The sequence below is a fragment of the Suillus subalutaceus genome (assembly GCF_016647625.1).
Source record: "Suillus subalutaceus strain FC151 chromosome Unknown DFJ58scaffold_40, whole genome shotgun sequence".
In the NCBI taxonomy this organism is placed as follows: domain Eukaryota; kingdom Fungi; phylum Basidiomycota; class Agaricomycetes; order Boletales; family Suillaceae; genus Suillus; species Suillus subalutaceus.
In genome coordinates, this window is record NW_024540289.1 from 10,556 (window position 1) to 30,605 (window position 20,050).

General features: G+C 48.2%; 6 protein-coding genes across 6 annotated transcripts; 3 read left to right on the forward strand and 3 right to left on the reverse strand.

Moving 5' to 3' along the window:
- Nucleotides 1–541: 541 nt before the first annotated feature.
- Nucleotides 542–4,401, reverse strand: DFJ58DRAFT_744980 (CHAT domain-containing protein). Its single transcript, XM_041387357.1, has 10 exons — nt 4,184–4,401; nt 3,980–4,130; nt 3,784–3,923; nt 3,648–3,736; nt 2,278–3,591; nt 1,995–2,228; nt 1,780–1,935; nt 1,617–1,717; nt 1,315–1,558; nt 542–1,261 (listed from the first exon to the last, which is right to left on the reverse strand). Exons 1-10 carry the CDS (start codon nt 4,221–4,223, stop codon nt 632–634), a joined length of 3,099 nt encoding a protein of 1,032 aa, XP_041244899.1. The 5' UTR covers nt 4,224–4,401; the 3' UTR covers nt 542–631.
- A 2,846-nt stretch (nt 4,402–7,247) lies between these two features.
- On the forward strand, nt 7,248–7,615 carry DFJ58DRAFT_878045 (uncharacterized protein; the record flags this gene model as incomplete). The annotated part of the gene is made up of 2 exons (XM_041394484.1): nt 7,248–7,415; nt 7,478–7,615. 2 exons carry the CDS (start codon nt 7,248–7,250, stop codon nt 7,613–7,615), a joined length of 306 nt encoding a protein of 101 aa, XP_041244900.1.
- A 57-nt stretch (nt 7,616–7,672) lies between these two features.
- On the forward strand, nt 7,673–8,792 carry DFJ58DRAFT_878048 (uncharacterized protein). The gene is made up of 2 exons (XM_041394485.1): nt 7,673–8,403; nt 8,463–8,792. The coding sequence occupies exons 1-2, from the start codon at nt 7,679–7,681 to the stop codon at nt 8,683–8,685; spliced, it is 948 nt and encodes a 315-aa protein (XP_041244901.1). The 5' UTR covers nt 7,673–7,678; the 3' UTR covers nt 8,686–8,792.
- An 84-nt stretch (nt 8,793–8,876) lies between these two features.
- On the forward strand, nt 8,877–10,109 carry DFJ58DRAFT_324628 (uncharacterized protein). The gene is made up of 3 exons (XM_041379857.1): nt 8,877–9,231; nt 9,285–9,451; nt 9,498–10,109. The coding sequence occupies exons 1-3, from the start codon at nt 8,915–8,917 to the stop codon at nt 9,959–9,961; spliced, it is 948 nt and encodes a 315-aa protein (XP_041244902.1). The 5' UTR covers nt 8,877–8,914; the 3' UTR covers nt 9,962–10,109.
- A 96-nt stretch (nt 10,110–10,205) lies between these two features.
- DFJ58DRAFT_324618 (uncharacterized protein) lies at nt 10,206–13,134 on the reverse strand. The gene is made up of 14 exons (XM_041379856.1): nt 12,993–13,134; nt 12,382–12,942; nt 12,276–12,329; nt 12,146–12,224; nt 11,825–12,098; nt 11,753–11,777; nt 11,543–11,631; nt 11,407–11,490; nt 11,302–11,346; nt 11,222–11,242; nt 10,916–11,172; nt 10,670–10,855; nt 10,527–10,618; nt 10,206–10,467 (listed from the first exon to the last, which is right to left on the reverse strand). The coding sequence occupies exons 2-14, from the start codon at nt 12,837–12,839 to the stop codon at nt 10,257–10,259; spliced, it is 1,875 nt and encodes a 624-aa protein (XP_041244903.1). The 5' UTR covers nt 12,840–12,942; nt 12,993–13,134; the 3' UTR covers nt 10,206–10,256.
- A 2,166-nt stretch (nt 13,135–15,300) lies between these two features.
- On the reverse strand, nt 15,301–16,416 carry DFJ58DRAFT_324702 (NADP-dependent oxidoreductase domain-containing protein). The gene is made up of 3 exons (XM_041379858.1): nt 15,864–16,416; nt 15,573–15,811; nt 15,301–15,514 (listed from the first exon to the last, which is right to left on the reverse strand). Exons 1-3 carry the CDS (start codon nt 16,344–16,346, stop codon nt 15,379–15,381), a joined length of 858 nt encoding a protein of 285 aa, XP_041244904.1. The 5' UTR covers nt 16,347–16,416; the 3' UTR covers nt 15,301–15,378.
- Nucleotides 16,417–20,050: the final 3,634 nt, after the last annotated feature.

Genomic DNA, 20,050 nt, shown 5'->3' on the forward strand with positions numbered 1-20,050 from the left:
CAAGCCACATGTGACAACTGTTCTTTGGTACCTTCTAACTGGCAATCGTACCGCTTTGCTGTGGGACAGTACTCATTCGATGTTTTGGTGTATCTTTTCACAATCAGCATTTCATCACACGGGTCTTGTAGTTATTACACGTTTCTGTCGCCACGTCACCCAACATTCGATCTACGTAATTTTTTGGGGGGCTATAGGCGCCTACAGACATGGTCACTGTGTGATAGCAACAACTCGGTGCCTGCGTATGAGTATGAACGGGTCCATAGTATGTATACTGCATTTATGTCATGGAAAGAGCATAACGGGGCGCTTAGTTGCGAGGTAAGGGCCCGATTCCAGAATTCTGAACTTAAAGGATGACTCATTAGAAGGACGACTCGTGCCCGAGCAGAGTCAGCAGAAAAAACGATATCACTAACATTCAAATACACACGTTGTCATCGAGCAACGAATGACTTGGCTGAAGACTCCAGAACAGACAACAATACTTGCGAAAGCGAAAACAAGATAGCTGGAGCATGGGAGTGCGACAGAGGGCAGTACACTAATTCCTACAACTTTAAGTACAGCATAGACGAAAGAGAATAACCTGAAGAACTGTACGATATCGAAACAATGAGACATAGAACTACACACCAATATGTATGAAAACCATCCGCTGCTCGAGCGGCACTTTCGTCTTCACGGCATTTGTAGCACGGTTGAGTGCCCAGGCCGCCTTCGTACAGTCCATCATATCACCATCCTCCAAACCCTTGACCATCTTCTTGTAGAAAGCTTCGACAACATGTTTTGCGACAGCGTCGTCGACCACCCACAGCGTGCCAATGACGCTCTTGAACCCTGAAAATTGGAGTCCAGCTGCGAGGTGGATGACTTCGTCTGGTGTCTTCTCGTCGCCAACAGCGGTATGACACGCCGACAAGAATGCAAACTCAGCGTGAGGAATGTCTTTCTCCATGATATCGAGCAACGTGAGAGGTTTGTCTTTCATGGCGAAACATGAATAGTAAGGCTGCTCGCGGTCTTGCTTCCCATGACAAGCGAGGTGCACCCAGGTGTTGCGTTGTAAAGCATCGAGTGCACCTGCTCGAGTGGCATCGTCGCCGGAGAGAGTGGTGGAGTTGGCCGTCGCGGGGACGAGTTTGCGGACGAGCTCAAGCTCGCTGTCAACAGTCAACAGCGCCTCGCCTTGCCCCGCACCCGGTGAACTTTGTCCGATTGCGACGAATGACGGAGTCACACGTTTCTTCATCATCTGCCTAGATCTGATCAGAGCTGAAAGGTCGGCGTGTAAGAACAGATATAGACGTCCTCCAGGCATAGTTCACGCCGTCCGTCTGCCTTCGTTCGAAAGGGGTGAGCTGCGTGGAGAGGAATGGAAGTGAAGGTTGCAGTTGGACACAGCCAGATTCGAGAGCCACTCGTTACTCTGAGATCACGCTGGAGGACGATGACGATGGGGAGCATGATCTCGTCCCACACTGTCCTCAAGAGGACTTGCAATTCCTTCCTCGTCTCCTCTGGGCGCATAAAAGATGCAAGTCGTATCTCCCTGCAAAGTCACTCTTGAGCTTTTCCAGATGTGTGAGAGTGACACGCGAGAAGCTGACGTGGTGGGGCTCTCCTGAGGTCGGGACAACGATGGCGCTGCACAAATATTGACTCGCATTGAGGATGATGACTGGGCCATGACGCGCTGCCGCTTGCAAGTCTTGGTATGCAGGTGGGAGCAAGAAACCGCGAGAAACCCTTAAGATTCCGGATCTCAACTACCACTGCTCCCCACTGCTGCTGGAGTCTCCTGTGCTGTATCGCTGCTCGATCAGCAGCAGCTCGATCAGCACTGCCGGCGGAACCCTGAGCATCAGACAGACGCTTGCTGAGCTCCGAGAACTGGTGAGCAAGGTTGGCATTTGTCGACTCGAGGTCCTCAAGTGGACTTCTCAGACGAGAGGCCAAGGACCATTGCTGGCCGCGGCCCTGCTCACAAGTTCAATTGTGTCTCGTAGTTTGTCAAGGCGTATGGCACATGATGCCGCATCCACAGGCAATGTTCTGGCACGACGAAAAGCAGAAGCAGCTTCGCGCCGTGCAACAATTGAAGATCGCGTTGACAAATGTCTGTCGAGAAGCTCGAAAAAGATTTTGTAGGCTTCTAGTGCAGAGGCATGACTGTGACTCTCCCGCTGCAAAAGTCCAATTGATCGCCTCGTTGATGCGTTCTGGGAGTCCTTGAGTGGGATGTTGTGATGCCAGTCTGAAGTTTTCTACAGCAAGGGACAAATCAGCAGACTCGCGTTGCACCCTGAAACGAGATAAATAGGCTTCCTGCAGCCACATGTAGCTGAAATATCTCTTAGGGTGCAGTGAAGGCAAAGCCTCCAACGACTCTTGGCAGAGTCGAATAGCCTCCTCGATATCTTCATTCTTCCGAGTTTGCGTGAAACGAGAACGGAGCGCCGAGCTCAAATTGTTAAGAGTTGAATAGCGAAGTGGATGGCCATGCGGCCTTAACTGAAGTGAATCCCGGTAGAGGTTGATGGCCTCGTCGAGATCCTCGCTGGCATCTAATTTCTCATATCTGGTTTCGAGCCCGAGCGCAAGGTTGTTAAGCATGTAATCACGATATGGATTCCCAGGCGGGCACAACGTCAGTGCCTCGCGCTGGAGGCTGATGGATCTGATGATGTCGTTAACATCACCACGTTGCTTGAAACGGGTCCAGAGGGCGAGTCCTAGGTTGTTCAATGAGAAATCACGAGATTTGTGCCCAACAGGGCACAGGCGCAGCGCTTCTTCATACAAAGAGATGGCCTCATTGAGGTCATCTGAGTTGCCTTGGTGATCAAAGCGGGACCGGAGTGAGTAGGCCAAGTTATTCAGGTAGGTGTCGCGTTCAGAATGTCCCTTGGGGCACAGAGAAACGGCTTCACGGCCATGTTGTACGCTCTCTGCTAGATCATCAATGGTGCCGCGCTGGTCAAAGCGTGCTTCAACTGCCTGTGCAAGCTTGTCGAGTGCTTTCGGACGGTGTGCGCTGCCCAGAGGACAAAGCTCGAGTACGACTCGTCGAAGGTGGATGCCTTCATCGGATGCGTCTTTTGGAAGTTTGTTGCATTCGCGGATCACATAATCGACGCCATTTGCCCCTGCCGCGATGCTATGAAGGTAGGTGCCCTCTGGACAGAGGGGCAATAGCTTGCAGGACAGTTGCGCGCATTCCTGGATATAGACGACGGCGAAGTTCTCTTTGCTGTAGCGCCAGGTCAGCGCTTCAGTGAGGTTATAGATGGATAAGGGATGATCGGGGTGGCCTTGCGGACGCAATGCAAGGGCTTCGCGGAAGAGAGAAGTGATAGAGTCGATGTCTTGAAAATCGTTTCGAATGTAGCCTTTAAGGCGAGCCCACGCAAGGTTGGTGAGAGCCGCTGCCCGATGAAGATGGCCGACTGGACATTGGTCCAGGACCAACTGAAAATGCTTTACAGCATCATTCAGGTGAGAGACCGTCTTGCTTGTCACGTATGTGGCAAATCGTTCATGGCCCGCATCCGTGTCTTGAGCAATCTGACACTCAACGATGGACTACAGCAGGTGTTCCGTCTACAAAAGCGAACAACACAGAGGCTGATGTTACTCACGTCAGGCAGTGCGCTGTCCTGATAGTCACAGTCATGTAGAACCGTGGCCTTTAGTGTGAGGGAAGAGTGAACAGACGGAAAGGAGATGTCTACAAGATGTGAGTGTACGCGCATGAGTGGGAAGGAGGTTACTCACCGAAAGGCTCATTTCCATGATCTAGCAGCTCATCCCATGATTTGTCAAGTTTTCCGACAACTTCTCCATTGCCTAGCATGCAATCGAGCTCGAAGGAAGCCCTGATCTCCACTGATAACGTAGGCGACGCATCTGATGATCTACAAACACAAGATCAGTCCTCGAGTTGCGTCGGAAAGTCTGGATGAACATGTACAAGGTCACACTATCGCGCCACGTTATAGATTCGTCGGATGATAGGACACCGATTGTTGATTTCCAGCGTCTGCTCGAGTCGAGATTGACGGACACATGGATGCCTGCGGGGATGCGCAAGGAGGGAACTTTGATATTTTTTCCACTGATAACTGTAGATAGAATGTGAGGATAACAGATACGAATGTGGTATGAAGCAACTCACTCTCAAGTCTGATATATCGGCCTTCTAAGCTACCGGGCATGATAGTGCGATGAAGCAAAACGACCAGGATTGAGGATGGGCTGGATGGTAGACAGAAAGGGTAGTAGAAGAAGACGGGAATGGGGATTTGGGAACTGTGGATGAAGTTTGGGTGAGAGGGAGAGGAAGGGGTTGAGGGTTGAGGTAATGTTACACGTGTATTTCCATGTTGTTGAGGGTAGTCTAGGGCGCTTGTGTGGTTGCAGTAAGCGCTGAGGCGGACTAAACTAGGATTAGCGGGAGAGCAATGTCAAGGTCAGCCAACAGTGAAAGCGACAGGCTAATGTGAGTTGGGGGACGTGTTGTGACTCTCAAAGTGTACCGTGATGCAGATCGAACATGTTACTCTCATCATAGGTTGTTCGAAACGTGGTACTCATTCTAGTAGCACAAGGACTAAGGCAAAATGTGGGATCCAATGTATTGCATAGTGCACTGCATAGAAAAGCTGAACGATGCTATATGTACGTGATTGGCATGGGGGTAGAATTATCGAGGGTGTTATGGCAGGTGGTAACGGACACATTTAACAAAGGCGAGAAGTACTAGAGAATTCGAAGTACTCGAGGTCGGATTTTGAGATGACGTTCGAAAGGTGAACGCGTCAGAGAGAAACACTCGAGGTTTGGACTTTGAGATGATGTCGGAAAGTTGCCCCGATGGAATTTCAAAAAAGGCTCCAACACAGTACAAATAGGGTAATTCACTCGTTTCCGCGTACGTCATTTTGTCATACACATCGATGCATCTCACCACATCCAACAAATACCTTTTCTTTCGTTGAGGGCAAGAGTACTTACCAGTAGAGTGCAAGCTCGAACCCCGCTTCCAGTTTGTGCAATGACAAAGACGGGTACGTCCAGTCGGAGTTTGAATTGGTGTTGCTCTTGTCCTCACATTTGATTGTGAAAAATCTACCCGCGTACCTCACGCCAGATCGCCTCATAAAGCACTTCGAACAACAAGGTGCTCCCTCTGCAACCATCACAGATCTGAATTTTTCACTCAAGCAGGACGGCACATCGCGTCGATTCGGTTTCGTCGTTTGACTGCACGTTCATCGACTCGACTGCGAATTAATGTCATGGTTGTCGCAGTAAGTTTTCTTGCTTCCCAAGTGTCGGTGTTTCGTTTTACAAATATATCTGCAAGGCGTGAAGGATGCTCTAGCTCCTCGACCAAATAAGAGAAGACGCCTGGAAGATATCGCTGCGGACCCAGGACCGTCATCGCGACCACACGTTCACAAGGCGGACAAGAATGGTAAGACAAGCGCTCCAGCTCCTGCAACATCAGCCTCTCCGCTAGATCACTTCATGGATGTCATGCAACCCCGCACAATAAATGGTCCGTCGTGGGCAAATGAAACTAAGGAATCTTATCCAGTACTGCCGGTCGTCTCTCCAGAGACAACGGCGACGTCTGATGGACCAGATAATAACGAAACTGTATCGGACCTCGATTGATGCGACAACGCATGAACTTGGTATCAGATTCATCACTCGATAAAGTCTGAGCAATCAGACAACGAGCACCAGGTTGGCGCCATTCCTGAGGAACACCAGGACTCGACAACAAAGATGATTACGCACACGTCTCGATTACTTCTTCGAAATCTTACCTTCTCATGTACGGAAGCCGAGGTCATGGAGCTATTTCAGCCGTTCGGGGAAATTGCACAGGCGAGTATCCCGTAGCCTTGTCATGTATTCTCCATTTCTTTCGCTTTTTCTTGATGATAAACATTTAGGGACATCTGATCCTCCAAGGATTTGCTGATCCCCGGGAACCAATAGTAGAAAATTTATCTGATTTTTATTCCCATTTTATAATTTGTGTCGCTGATCACCTCGCTGACTCATCCCTATCCTAACAGGTCCATATACCCATCGACCACTTGTCTAAGCAATCGAAGGGTCTAGCCTACGTGACTTTTAAGTCTGCCGTCTCGGCGCATGAGACATTGGACAAGTTAGGGAAACGCACGGGTACGGGTAACACCGCGGTTCTATGCTGACGGGTTTGGAGGGTACGGGTACGGAGTAGGATAGTCGTACCCTTGAGCATACCGTGGCCATTCACCGCGGGTTGACGGTGTTTGGGCGGGTATAATATACCAAATCGGGAACCAGGCGCGCGACAGCCATTGAACACCGTGTTTGATTCTCTGTTTTTCCTTCCTCTGAGAGCTTGAGGATCACAAGTGAATGCTATACTGATTTCTGTCATGTCTTTTGTACCCCCGTGAATCATTCTAGCACGAAGAGTTTATTGATAAATACGAGAAATCTGCCGAGATTACTGATGACATTGAAGCAGACACAGTCCGTATGCAACATTTAATTTTGCACTGACACTGACAACTATACAGAACGAGGATGACTTTGGTGACTACTCACTTGGTTCCATGTCTCGTACTACTAGTAGCGAGTTGGATGAGTTTCTTCGATTACCAACTGTGAAAACCAAGGACCCACTCGCATGGTGGCAAAACAACTGCCGTGCTTATCCAATGCTGCATCGGATGGCACTCGACTATCTCTCTGTCCCAGGTATGTCTCCTTCGAATCCTCTTTCAATCAATCAATACTTATTATCTTGCTCAGCAACATCAACTGCGGTTGAACGTGTCTTCTCGCAGGGCCGGCAGCTCCTTCATTTTACTCGCAACCGACTCGCACCATCAACAATTCGTGCCTTTCTCTGCCTCGGAGCGTGGGGCAGAAGTGATCTTCTGGTGATGGAGGACCTTTTAGCCGCTGTCAGGACTCAAAAACGGAAGCGAAATGAAGTCGAAGCAGAGGAGAATGACAAGGAAAAGTAGTACTATTTTATTTCATTGTTGTTAATACTTAATACACTCTTCTTGGTAATGTACCCGCGGTGTTCAGAGACACCGCGGTGTTTTCCATAAACCGCGACATTGACGGGTCGGTGTGTACCCGTACCCGTGAAGGGTACGGTGTTGGCGGGTGCGGGTGCGGTGTCAACTTTCCGACCCTCGGTGTTACCCGTGCGGTACCCTATGGACAAGACGTCCTTCCAAGGTCGTCTTCTCCACATCATTCCTGCTGTTGACCATAAAGGTAAGTTCGAGGGCGAGGAGGAAAAGCGAACGTTAAAAGATGAGAAGAGTTCTCGGCGTAAAGCCACAGCTGGGCGGGAGTTCAATTGGAGTATGTTGTACTCGAATGTTCGTCAAGCCTTTGTCATGTTACGCACTATATATCGAGATCTCATGCAATGCATGTGCAGAGCTATGCAGTGGTATCCTCTATTGCTGGTCGGATGGGAATTGCCAAGGCAGATATTCTGAATCCTGAGTCAGATAATGCGGCGGTCAAGCTTGCGCTTGCAGAGACACGTTATCCAAGAGACGAAGCCATACCTTGAATCCCAGGGAGTCATCTTGTCGACATTTTCTTCCCGAGTGCGGTCTGATACTATGATGATACTATGATACTCGTGAAGAACATCCCTTATGGCACTACTGCGGAACAGATACGTGAGATGTTCGAGTTACATGGGGAACTCAGCCGCGTCATCGTACCACTGGCAGGTACCATGGTGGTGGTGGAATTCGAACAGGCAGATGAAGCTGCCAAGGCTTTTCGAGCTGTAGCTTACCGACGTCTGGGAAGTAGTGCCATCTACTTGAAGAAGGGTCCGATGGGCATGTTCCAGGAGACTGAGGATGCAGCAGGGAACTCTTACCGTACGCTAATAAATGCATTCAAGCCGATCACTATCGCCGAGCAGGAAGCTGGCGGTGGTGCTGATGCGGACGAGCCTGCTTTGTCTGCTGGGACGACTTCGTTTGTCAAGAATCTGGCTTTCAGTGCCACTGCAGAGCGTCTGGTGCAAGTCTTCCGTGGTCCTTCTGGATTCTCGTTCGAGACCAAGCCTGATCCCAAACGGCCTACTGTTCATGGTGCTGAAGCCCCCAGGCTGAGTATGGGGTATGGCTTCGTGGGGTTCAAGACGGCTGAAGATGCGAAGAAGGCTATGAAGGGTATGCAGGGCTTTATACTTGACAGACATTCATTGCACGTCAAGTTCGCTGGGCGCGGAACAGAAGACGAGCCCAAGGACAATACAGTCGCCAAGAGCAGGTCGACGAAGATGATAGTGAAGAATGTTCCATTTGAAGCTACGAAGAAGGATATCAGAGAGCTGTTTAGGTCAGTACAATTCACTGTCTACGTGTCTAATATCCCATTCAACCTGCACTTATATATAGTGCACATGGTCATCTCAAATCCGTACGTCTTCCGAAGAAGTTCGACTCGTGTTCGCGTGGTTTTGCGTTCTTGGAGTTCCTCACCCGGCAGGAAGCGGAGAATGCATACGCACGACACACGCATTTACTTGGGAGATATCTTGTACTTCAGTGGGTGGAAGAGGTTGAACAGGACATAGAGGTGCTACGGAAGAAGGCGGGCGTACTACGTAGGGTATGGTGATAGTGCTGAATTGCCTGTGCGTAAACGGAAACTTGAAATTGCGGGAGATGATACTGGTGGTGATGTAGAATGATATCGATGACGTATACTACCAGCACCACAATTTGGTCCCACTATTAGACGCGACGCGTCCATTTCCACGCCACCGACGTGAGATCAATGGCACTATGCATAATTTGAACTACGATCATGTCAACTACAACAACTTCAAACTAATCACTCTTCCACGATGCACAGTGCCAGCGAGGATATGCAGATAACGCCTCCTCCAGCGAAACGACAATGCACGAGTCACCGGAGGACATCCGAATCATTAATTGAGCAGTCACAGTTTTGGTTTGCCGATGGGGACATCGTGATTAGTGTTGAAGGGCAATCATGGAAGATTCACCGGAGCAAGCTCATGTGCTCTATCATTTTTGCGGACATGCTCGAACTTCCGCAGCCGGCCGACATCGAGAGAATGCATGGGTGTCCTCTGGTCAGTTTGTCGCAAGATTCCGCGAATGACTGGCTAGTCGTCCTAACATGGATGTACCAACGCGAGTGAGCCATCCCCTCATCCGTCAAACTGTGATCGTATATGACTATGCCTCTAGGAAGTTCAATAACCAAACTGTCGTCTTTGATACCATAGCTGGAGCCCTACGACTATCCAACAAATATGACATTGCAGACCTCCGTCAATGGAGCACACGTCAGCTATTTCTGCGCTGGCCTCGAGACCTCACCAAAATGACATATACCGCATTCCCTCATGCCGCTGGTGAGCTTCCCTTTTCTCCTGTAGATCGGTCTAAAATGTGTCCTAGAGGCCATATGCCTCGCACGAGAATGTAATGTTCCTGAGATCCTTCCTGCCTCATTCTATGCGCTTTCGATTCTCCGTTGGAGTCACCTAGCCGAGGGTGGCCAAAGCCACCTCCAATTGTCCTCATCAGACCTTCGGTGCTTCATAGTTGGACGCGAACGCCTTCAAGATCATCTATACACAATCTTGACTGGTGCAGACGAGCGTCCAGGTGGACACACGACGGCTATTTGCGTAAGTTGCGAGAATGCATCTCGGAAGTGGCTCAGCTCATCGTTGAAGCCGGATGCTTCCTCTCCGTATGGGGTCTGGCTTCTTCGTAACTTGCAACTTTTTGCTGCGAACGGCTGTCCAGGCTTGAGTTTACATCACGCCCGCTGTGATGTGAACTTTTGTCTGCGAATCACCGGGTTCGTTCAAGACCTTCACGAAGCGATTCCTAGATATTTTATGCTACGAGCATGATTATGTTATTCACCACCATAAGACAGGCATGCTCGAAGTTTGTTGCATCCCTTTCCAGGACACAAACGACTAAACTTTGGGTGCAACATTTTACCTTCCGTGTTCTTTGCCTTTTTTGTTTCATCTATTATTTCGTTTTCGTTCTCCATGACTGTTATCATTATATAGTATTTCTTGGATACATCAGCGTATAATAATCTGTGGGCTGTTGGGTGGTCTGGTATCAGATGAGTCGAATTGTTATCTACGGAGAAATCAAAGTTGTTTAGGAAACTCTTGTCGTCTTATATGAGGTTCATGGAACCCCAAAGCGTGTTATGACGCGACTCCTAGCAGATAAGATGAGCTCAGCCAGTCGCTTGAAGATATGTAACTCTCTTGATGCCCAGATGAACCACAATATAAACATGGTAACCACCGCACATCCACTGACAACTGATGCCAGCATGACCACTGTCGTAGACTTGAACACATTGTACAGTAGAGCAATTGAAAAGTAGATCATCCTAGTAAGGGGAAAGGTAACTGTCATTAGCCCTGGCCATAGAATATCAATCCCACCCACCCCCACATGAGCATCGCGTAAGGAAGACTGTTGACCGTCGCAAGGCCTTTATCCCCAAAAAACGTGTCAGTCATATTATACAGGAAGTCTCCCTGTGCAGACTGGTTAGCCTAAGAGAGATGCGCGCTAAGGCAACGATTTACCGCTTTGTCCACTGATTCACAACCATATCTTTGGTTTTGACGGACCAGCAGGACTGAGACGACCAAGGAGCCAGTTATCAAGATGATCGAGAGATAGGTAGCAATGATCCCGATCGACTGCGATGTGGAAATGTTCACGTTCGGCACTGCAAGAAAACTCACATCCACGGCTAACATGACGGTGGACTGGTGGGAATGACCTCAGGATAAAGTTATAAAGTGCGATGTTAAGTTGATGATACACACATAGATGGTGATTCCGGTCCACTCCGTCATGAGCTTTGCATTGTAGTCTTTCCACCGCGGTGAGTTGAGGCACTTATCTACCCACACCCTTCGAAGATCGTTCAAGTGTGCTTGTGGTGCCCAAAAAAGCATGGCGTCAAGGGCCAAAGAAAGACTACCGCTCAGTGGGTGAAAGCTAGCAATATTGTTGTACACAGGTTTATCGGCATCGAGACGAGCGCAAGGTAGGCCGCAGAAGTTGTAATACTTGGCTTTGCCTTGAAAATAAATGAGTTGAGTGCCGAAACGTCAAGACTGAGAACATACAGAAATAATGCATGAACCTCGCTATTGTTAAAAAAGTGAATCTCTGGGATATATTGCACCGTATATATAACTTCACGTACCAATGACACAAGTGGGATGAGGGAAATCAGTTTCCTGAGCGTTCTCTGGAAGTATGTAATATTTAGATTTTGCAAGATAAATAGTTCGAAGAGGACTTGTCATACCTTGAAGATGGTTGACCAGCTCCAGGATGCTGGAAAGTTCATCAGCACCAAAAGGCGACAAAGAAGTATCCGAAGTGATGATCTCTAAGTTTCGCGTTCAAAAAGGATGCAGAGATAATTACAGGAGGTCGATTACCTGCACTCGCATGCACAACAACCGCCCTCAGTTCTTTCAGGAGCTTGACTCGATCCAGCTCGTGTTTCGGGTAGCGTTCGCAATGCATCCTACTCGTTTCAATTGAGGATGGTCATATTGTATCTAAAAACGCATTAACAATCAAATTGGAATCGGTCCGACTAGAAGTAAGCTGGAAGTAAGTGAGACTCACGATTATAACCGACAAACCAGTATTGAGACTCCAAGGCATATCCTGTTGGTTAGTTCATATCATGAGCGCCACAGGTTGCCATAACGTACGAATATGACTCGGATCACAGACGCCTTGGAACCCATCGAATATATTCTCCGTCGCTCGATCATAATCGTGCAGCCAAAAGAGAGTTCGGGTTGCATGGTCAACAAAGTAGTACTGACACGAATCTGCTTGGTTCAGAACTACCTGCACGACGAGCTCGATATCATCAGCGTCAATGCTTGGTAAGTTTGTGCGTGCCAGGTCGTATAGCTCATCCGCACATCTGTCCATCAAGCGGAACGAATATTCGTTAATGTGTGCTTCAGTGAACGTTCTCTGCAGGCGTCATGGTCGATGGTCGAAGACAAATATGCATTACTTACCTTGCGGCCATTGTACAGATACAGTGCGCCTTCGGGATGTATACACCGCTGCCAGTCACCATTCAACCAAGAACATGACCTGTACCAGTCGTAATCCGCTTTAACATGATGCCTGGTTAGGTGTACTCACTGGTTGGGGAAGGACCTCGTGAATGCTAGAATTCCGCTAGAGTGAGATGTATCTCTAGAGGGCAACTTCTCAAGGCCATTCACTGTGATGAGCTGCATACACATACACAAAAGGACGATCGTCATATCGTGATTTGTGATCTACAGCAGATGGCACAAAATGGAGAGTGATGGGGAGGCCATTGGCAGAGATTGCATTACCGACAGCTAGAGGCAAAGGCGTCTGTGGCGGATTAACATGTTGGGGAGCGCCTGAAACAGGCATGGCACACGGAGGTGTTGAAGCCATAGGGCTTACTGCACTCGGCGGAGTAGTGTGAAGCGGCAATGGTAAGGTGGACTGGGAACATCGTGCACTAGAAGTCCCAGTCAAGACAGCACAACACGAGTCTACGGTGGAAAACTTGGAGTCAGTATCATGCAAAATTGGAGCATGAACCTTGGCCACAAAGCGTCGAAAGCATGATACGAGAATGAGCAGTCGCCGTGCAGATGAAGTTGCGAGCGTCGCCAACACTTGAAACAGACGTTTCAAGAGCTTTCGAATTAACGTCGCGTTCGACATCTGTTGATTCTTGTTGTTTGTTGTTCAGCGGCTCTTAAACACGTTGCCTGAGGAAGACGGAAGCTAAAGATGGACGTGATTGGAATTTGGCTGCACACGGGCACTGCTCTTTCACATAAATTTATGCACGGGTTTGATGATAAAAATACATGCATGGGACCTAGCTTGAATTTGAAGGCAGGAGACGAGTGTTAGCCGGAAGAAGGCTGCAGGGGAGTTCGGTTGATGTCAACTAGATAATCAGGCCTAGTCAGACAACTAGGAGTCAAACTTTGTAGTGTTGGAGTCGTGAAGAGTAACTGAGTAACGTTAGTAGAGAACATTACATAATAACAAGCGCGTTTTTCCCGCCTTGATCTCTTGCTGATGTGGCCATCTGCATCATTCCTCCGCCTAGCCGATGATTGTGAGGACTTCAAGTGAGTATGCACATGGCGCGCTCGGGAGCCGGGACTTTAGCAGTATCAGAACTTTACAAGTATGTGTTAGCCAATCCTTGTACTTATGCTACATCTGACTCATCTGCAGCCTCCTCTATTTTGATGCATACTTACTCGGACGTACATTTGCTGTTATTGTCGGGCCTATATGATTTGCTTCAACTGCCTGCATCTCAAGCTTCACCGTTTGCGTTGTCCTTCTTACCAGGGATAGGCATTTTGGGAGATGATTGTTGATGGAGTACTGGTGCCAGTGGTGGTTCTACAGCCTGGCGAGCCCTCGCTATTTCATTGATGTACGCGAGCTCATTCTGAATTCCATTGAACGTGACTCGGACTACAAAAGTCCCGAACCCCATAAAAACGTTCTGTCGCGACACGCTTGATTCCACAGATCAACTTGCTTAAATGCTTCACCTGCAGAAGAATGCATCTAATAGCAGGTGAACGAATCGTGTCTGGGGCTGTGGTGCAAGCTGAGACTCGGTGTACGCGCAAGAGTGGGCACTGTAATTTCGCGTGGACCGGATAACCGAGGGTGCTGATAATTTATGAGAACAAAACTGGTACTGCAATATGAAAGGACTTGGGCGCCTGGGCGTGTGATCTGTACAGTCAGCTCAATTTGCTGTGAAGCAAACGTGCGCTCGAGTCCGACTGCATTGAAACGTCCACTGCGAGGCTCAATCGCCTCAGCATATACAATGATAAGTTATGCTGGATTTAGAGATCCGAACGCCAATTGCGGACCTCCAATTCAGAGTTATTACAGTTCACCTGTGTGTTTTTGTTTTATTCTAATTTTTTTTACTTTCTCATTTTCAGGCAGAGGAACTATTATGCGGGAAGGGAGATAGTTGCAAAATTCCCTGACGCTGGTCAGCTGGCCACGCATCGCTGTCACAGTTCGCCTGTGCGTTTTTGTTCCATTCTAGGCTTTTTTTTGCACTGTCTCGTTTTCGTGCAGAGGAACTATCATGCGAGAAAGAAGATAAGTGAATCACAACATCCCAATACTCATGCCATGTATCATGCGGGAAGGGAGATAGTTGCAAACTCCCCTGACGTTAGTCGGGTGGGGATTCAGCCGCTGTACCGTCAGATCTCGCCTGTGCGTTTTTGTTTCCATTTTAGTGTTTTTTTTGGCTGTCTCATTTTCGTGCAGGGGAACTATTATACCAGAAAGACAAGTGACTCTCAACATCCCAATACTCGTGGCATGTGGTATCAACCCGGTGAAGCAACACAGAACATACCACCACCATCATCACAGCAACCACCTGCCACAACCGCATCGGCAGCTGGGACGTCATCGCGCCTTGATATTACCATAAAGCATGCTGGATGGTGGACTCGGTTCTTGCTCTGGATCAGCTGCGTGTCTATCCAAGACACAGACAGTCAACGTTAAAGAAGACATGTGGTGGATTTCGTGCATTATTTTGATACTTTTTATCCTGTTACATCTAACACTCCTTCCTACTTTTCTGATTGTTCCGCTACCTTTTCCCTCTTGAACCATTTTTTTCGTCCTGCGCAACGGACAGTATGTGCATGAATTTCAGCCTGAGCAGGCATACTATTATGTATGCTTGAAGGTCGAATGCGATGGTCGTTGACTATCCTATTCTGTGCACCTCATGATGCGACATAGCTATCATCTTCGGCTTTGATTGTGCTGTGCGTATTTCTACTAGGACCGAGGCTCAGCCCGGTTCTTGTGTGGGCTCATTTTCATTTTCTAGGACATACGGTTTATTGTCGGGGCAATTCATACACAATGGGGTTCACCTCTCCTTTAACTGTCTACATCTCAGGCTTCAGGGTTTGTGCAGTTCTCCTGCCAGGGATAGGCGGTGATGTGGAAGATTGGATGGACTATCAGGATCAGTGGTGATTCCGAAGTCTGATGAGTCTTCTAGATACTTCATTCTCATCTGGGAGCTCATTTCAAAGTACTGTACATCACGTGTAGGGATCATATGTATACTTCATGCTACAAATTGTCCAGCGTGTCCTCGCAGAATATGATTTTCCGTCAATGTTAATCTACAAACTAACTACAAAGTATTTTGACCAGTATTATAACGCTCATCTAATCAATCGGACAATACCAGGAATTTATAATAGCGCTGCGCCCCAGCATTCTCAATCGACTCGATCTCCTCGGTTGTCAATTCTGGAACATTGGCGGTATCAAGATACTCTCTCATCCTATCCGCTTTGCTCGAAGTGCTGATCGATACTATATAAGCATCTACAACATAGCATATCCGGAACAGATGGAACTTACGTGACGACTAGAATCCCGTACTGCTGCAACCACTTGTTGAGTACCTGGCCGATTGACACAGGTTTCCCTCGAGTGGACTCAAGGCGTGCCCGGATTTTCTCGATGACGGGATCCAGGGGTCCTCCGGGTGCGCGGAAGAGGGGCGTTAGGCCACCATAAGCGGACGTGATGATGCCGTGCTCTTTGTGCAACGCAATCACAGGCTGTAAAGACTTCCACGCATACGGGTGGATCTCAACCTTTCATTGGGGTTGTTCAAAAGTAATACTGACACTGAGGTGATTAACTCACCTGGTTGACCGAAGGCGGAAACTCAGCGCCCTCCAAGATCTCTTGCAAATGTGCAACTCCGAAATTCGATACCCCAATGGACTTCGCCAGTCTTTCCCTTTTACACTCTTCCATCATCTTCCACACCTCCTTCAGCCGGCCTGCATGGTGTCCTGGCGCGTGCACAAGGTATAGATCTACGTACTCCAAGCCTAATTTCTTCAACGACACCTGCAGCGCAGTCTTGGCAGTCTGATCAGGCTGTAGTTGGTTAAGTTTAGTTGTAACAAAGAGCGCAGAGCGCGGTGTTCCAGAAGCCTTGATTGCAATGCCAAAGCTCTCTTCATTCTCGTACATCTGGGCACCATCGAGGTGCGTGAAACCGTTGGCGATGGCGTTTTCGACAGGGCTCTGTACATCTTGCTGGCGGAGCGCCGTGCCGGTGCCAAATGCGATCCAGGGGACTTGATTGCCATCGTTGAGGGTGAGTGTAGATACCGTCATGTTGTCCGTGTGAAGTTAACAAAGAGATATAGATCATGGGGCAGTACTTATACCTGCAGCTATATGTTATCAACGTAGCTTGAGCGGAGATCGACCAGTGAGATCGCCAGTACCCAGGCTATGTCTTCTATCTAATCCTCAGATCGCTTTTGGAACGGGCTGTCAGCGGGATGATGCACAAAACTATATTTATACCTCGAACAGGATGGTATCAATTGACGTAGTTGTATAATTACAGATTCATTTAACGCTGGAGGTGAAGGTAGAAGTCTTTCAGTTACTTGCCTGTTCAGAGAACTGAATTACTGTGTTGACGAGTAGACCAATCTGAATGAAGCACGGGCACTTCCTTGATGCTAGAGTGACCTAAGGTCAATAGTTGAATGTACTAGGAGCAGACGAATGAGTTAGTGCAGACCCTGACAAGTCAGATGTGGGTCTCTATGCACACACAAAGGAATTAATCTTTCTGAAACATAGCTTGCCAGCGTGCTTGTGATCGAGTCCCATGGAAGGGAATGGAATCACGAGTTCACTTTTCCAGCCTTTTCGACCTTATTTGTTGAACGTCGAGATCTACAAATGCCGCATGCTGGCTGTGGTGAGCGGGAATTTCATCAGCATTTTTGATTGTCCTTAACAACTTGTTTGTGTAGGAATACTATGTATGTCGACTGAGTCTGTGATGGTGTTTATTTTGTATGGAGCGGTCCTCCGTCTGACGTCTCATACGTTTTTACCATACCACTATCATACTTCATTCCCACTCGGTCCCTTACTCAGCAAGGATCAGTATTTGTGAACGACAGGACGTGACAAAATGAAACACGGATGCAAAAAAGGCATGTCGCTTGTTGTCTTCCGGTACTAATTACCACGATTCGGACGACAGGGTGAGTTTCACTCTGTCAATTCCGCTTCTGCTCAGTGATCATGCCTGCAGCATTGGAGCATTTGTGTTTTATACCTGCAAGTACTTGTCCCCAGTGTTGGACTTCACACAAGTTCGACAGACACACAGATTCAAACGTACATTGCAATCAACAATACACCTAGCATCTCAAACTGACTTGTATCCTTGTAAGCACTGCTCATATTCTTCCTTGTAACTCGTTCTGCATAAAGACCCGATCCCGCACAGCAGTTTCCCTTCATACAATATCCCGTGAGTCATGGGGACCTCAGGCATCAGGCTCGGGCCTGTGGGTTCTACGAGGAACCTGCGGACGTCGTATGTCAATATGATAAAATTTCACGCCAGGAGAGGCTTACTGGCGGTTCATTCTCGAAGTCCTCAGGATCATGAGTCCCGCGAGGAACCTACGGACGGTGTCGTATGACAATATGATAAAATTTGACGTGAGGAGAGGCTTACTGGCGCTTCAGCGCTGACAAGAGCTGTCAGGCCAACAAGTATAACGAAAACAGTAGAGAGGCGGATAAACATGATGATAAGTTGATTCCACCTGTAGGGAGGTTGTTGTCAACTTGATTGTTAGTGCTGTCTATTTTGTACTCCACAGAGGAGGGCGTCAAGTCACGTTTTGGACATACTGGCAGAATGATGAGACGAAACCGTTCGAATGGTATTTGCTCAAAGGAGTTGGCTGTAAACTGGACCGAGTCGATGGGATCGAATGCTTGTTTAGCCAGCTGCAAGATTTGTAACAGAGCCAGATGCATGCGGTTAGTATTGCGGTCCGTGCACGCGTGAACTTTGATTTTGATCAATATCGTGCTTCCAAGTTAGTGGGGAGGGCTTTGTAGTAAATAATCGTGTTCCTGTCGTATCCTGGCACCAATGATGTCCCGCCGTTACTTTCCGGTCAACCCGCTGGCGCAGTGATAGGTGACGTCACCTTGTGCATATACAACTTTCACTTTTTAATGTTCATGGCTAGCCAATTGCCACGAAAGCGGAAGGAGGTTGCCACTACCTGCTAGGCTTAGTGCACCTACTACATCAATATTGGTGGCTAGTGATCCGCACTTGACAACAGCGACCCGAGCCTGCGGCATGAACGACTGATATGGTGAGTCACAGGTGAATCATGATCATGATATCACCGGTTGCTCTTCAAGTTGGGTTCATGAGTATGTCTGATTGTTTCCTTGCCCTGTTATATTCCGTCAATTGGCCAACACAATCTGCATGTCATCGTGAAGGTTACGCGCACTTGCCCGTGCGAAATCTATGTACTTACGATGTACATGATCGATGATCAGTGGGCCCATATAAAGCTTTAAGCGCTTACTAAGCCCAGGACCTCAACGCTGGCATCAGATTATGTAATGAACTTGTCTACCAAGTCGGCGCCATTAATTACTACTAGTAGTAGTAAGTGAATGGCGTAGGTAGGTGTAGGTGCGGATTCCAGGTACTCCATCTGTGACGAGTTCTCATGCAATCCGGGAGGGACTTGGCGAGCCGTAGCAGGAGATACCACTAAGAAGCATGTTCGATAGGCAAGTTTGTTTCCCATCCTCAAATTTTAGATAAAAGTGATGCCATAGTCTTGTCATCACAGATAAGACAATATTCAGTCGGTGGATAAGGATGGCGGGGGTGTACAGTGTTCTTGTTCGACCATGAAGATGAGGACATTACCATTATGCTGCGCGTAGCCTTTCCTCTGAGGATCGACATCATCAGCCAACATATTCCGTGAATGTGCTGTCGCAGAGCTCTTGAAAAAGAATGTGCAAAGAGAGTCAAGCTCGGTGGACAAGAAAGGTATGACCAGCAAACTCTTCCGCAACGAATCAATGATGATCTGAAGGGTCCTCGCTCCCGCTGGCCGACACAGTAATCATCAGGTCTGACAGTGTTTGTAGGATGGCAACTCTTTTCTGAAGAGGAACGTCTACAATGCGTGGCATGAAGTCAGCCATAGCATAGAGTCCCTGAAAAATCTGAGGGTAACATTTCGAAACAATGGGTTGATGGACACGTATGTTATCTCTGCATTGACACCGTCCTGGCTTTTGCGCATGGGATTGGGCGGAACCGCAGAGTTCCAATGCAAGACATGGACACGAAATGGACAGAAATTATTTCGGCAGATTGTGGACGTTCTCCATTCGAGAGCGCTTCTCATAACGGGCTTCTTGACAGAATAACGAGCATCCCAATCTAAAGCTAGATATGCTTCATGATTATGAATATGTCGCCAAAGGATGACAACACATGCCACATGCACAGCCTAAAAACCGAGTGCCACGTTCGATCCTGAGCTGTGGACTTGCCATACTTCCTGAAGATTGATCTGTTCGAAATCTTTCTCCTGCATGCGTCTAATATTTAATTCCGTTTGACAGCGTTTGACGTCAACTCTGGATAAAAGGTTGCCGCATCCCCGGGGGTCATAACGGTCATGACCAATGTTATCAGACTTTCCGCGAAGCATCGAAGCGGTCCATCGTCTCTGTGAGTGATGCGAAAGCCATGGAGCGAATGTGATCAAATCCTTCAGTCCCAGATAGGCATTGGCAAACGTGTGTATCCGAGAGTATCCAATATAAAATTTTCAAAGAGGCCCAGCCCTTCTAGCTACTTCCCCGATGCCATCTTGCACTATCTGCCTGTGATGGATGTATGCGGGTGTTTGAGATGCCAGATGGAACCCTCAGCTGAACAGAAGTTGGTGTTACAGACGGAGTCACAGTAGGACGCCTGCATTGTGCAGTCCCATGGTGTACCAACC

What these genes read in the sequence shown, in the direction of transcription:
- DFJ58DRAFT_324618 (XM_041379856.1), bottom strand. Translation starts at nt 12,839, where the DNA reads ATGTCGAACGCGACGTTAATTCGAAAGCTCTTGAAACGTCTGTTTCAA. An exon ending in ACGAGGTCCTTCCCCAACCA is followed by an intron (nt 12,225 to 12,275) that starts GTGAGTACACCT and finishes CGACTGGTACAG; the next exon opens with GTCATGTTCTTGGTTGAATG. An exon ending in TACGCGATGCTCATGTGGGG is followed by an intron (nt 10,468 to 10,526) that starts GTGGGTGGGATT and finishes TCCCCTTACTAG; the next exon opens with GATGATCTACTTTTCAATTG.
- DFJ58DRAFT_878048 (XM_041394485.1), top strand. Translation starts at nt 7,679, where the DNA reads ATGATACTCGTGAAGAACATCCCTTATGGCACTACTGCGGAACAGATA. An exon ending in GATATCAGAGAGCTGTTTAG is followed by an intron (nt 8,404 to 8,462) that starts GTCAGTACAATT and finishes ACTTATATATAG; the next exon opens with TGCACATGGTCATCTCAAAT.
- DFJ58DRAFT_324628 (XM_041379857.1), top strand. Translation starts at nt 8,915, where the DNA reads ATGCACAGTGCCAGCGAGGATATGCAGATAACGCCTCCTCCAGCGAAA. An exon ending in ACATGGATGTACCAACGCGA is followed by an intron (nt 9,232 to 9,284) that starts GTGAGCCATCCC and finishes CTATGCCTCTAG; the next exon opens with GAAGTTCAATAACCAAACTG. An exon ending in CGCATTCCCTCATGCCGCTG is followed by an intron (nt 9,452 to 9,497) that starts GTGAGCTTCCCT and finishes AATGTGTCCTAG; the next exon opens with AGGCCATATGCCTCGCACGA.
- DFJ58DRAFT_324702 (XM_041379858.1), bottom strand. Translation starts at nt 16,346, where the DNA reads ATGACGGTATCTACACTCACCCTCAACGATGGCAATCAAGTCCCCTGG. An exon ending in TTCCGCCTTCGGTCAACCAG is followed by an intron (nt 15,812 to 15,863) that starts GTGAGTTAATCA and finishes CCCCAATGAAAG; the next exon opens with GTTGAGATCCACCCGTATGC. An exon ending in TACGGGATTCTAGTCGTCAC is followed by an intron (nt 15,515 to 15,572) that starts GTAAGTTCCATC and finishes AGTATCGATCAG; the next exon opens with CACTTCGAGCAAAGCGGATA.
- DFJ58DRAFT_744980 (XM_041387357.1), bottom strand. Translation starts at nt 4,223, where the DNA reads ATGCCCGGTAGCTTAGAAGGCCGATATATCAGACTTGAGA. An exon ending in AGGACAGCGCACTGCCTGAC is followed by an intron (nt 3,592 to 3,647) that starts GTGAGTAACATC and finishes CACCTGCTGTAG; the next exon opens with TCCATCGTTGAGTGTCAGAT. An exon ending in CTGCTGATTTGTCCCTTGCT is followed by an intron (nt 2,229 to 2,277) that starts GTAGAAAACTTC and finishes AAGGACTCCCAG; the next exon opens with AACGCATCAACGAGGCGATC.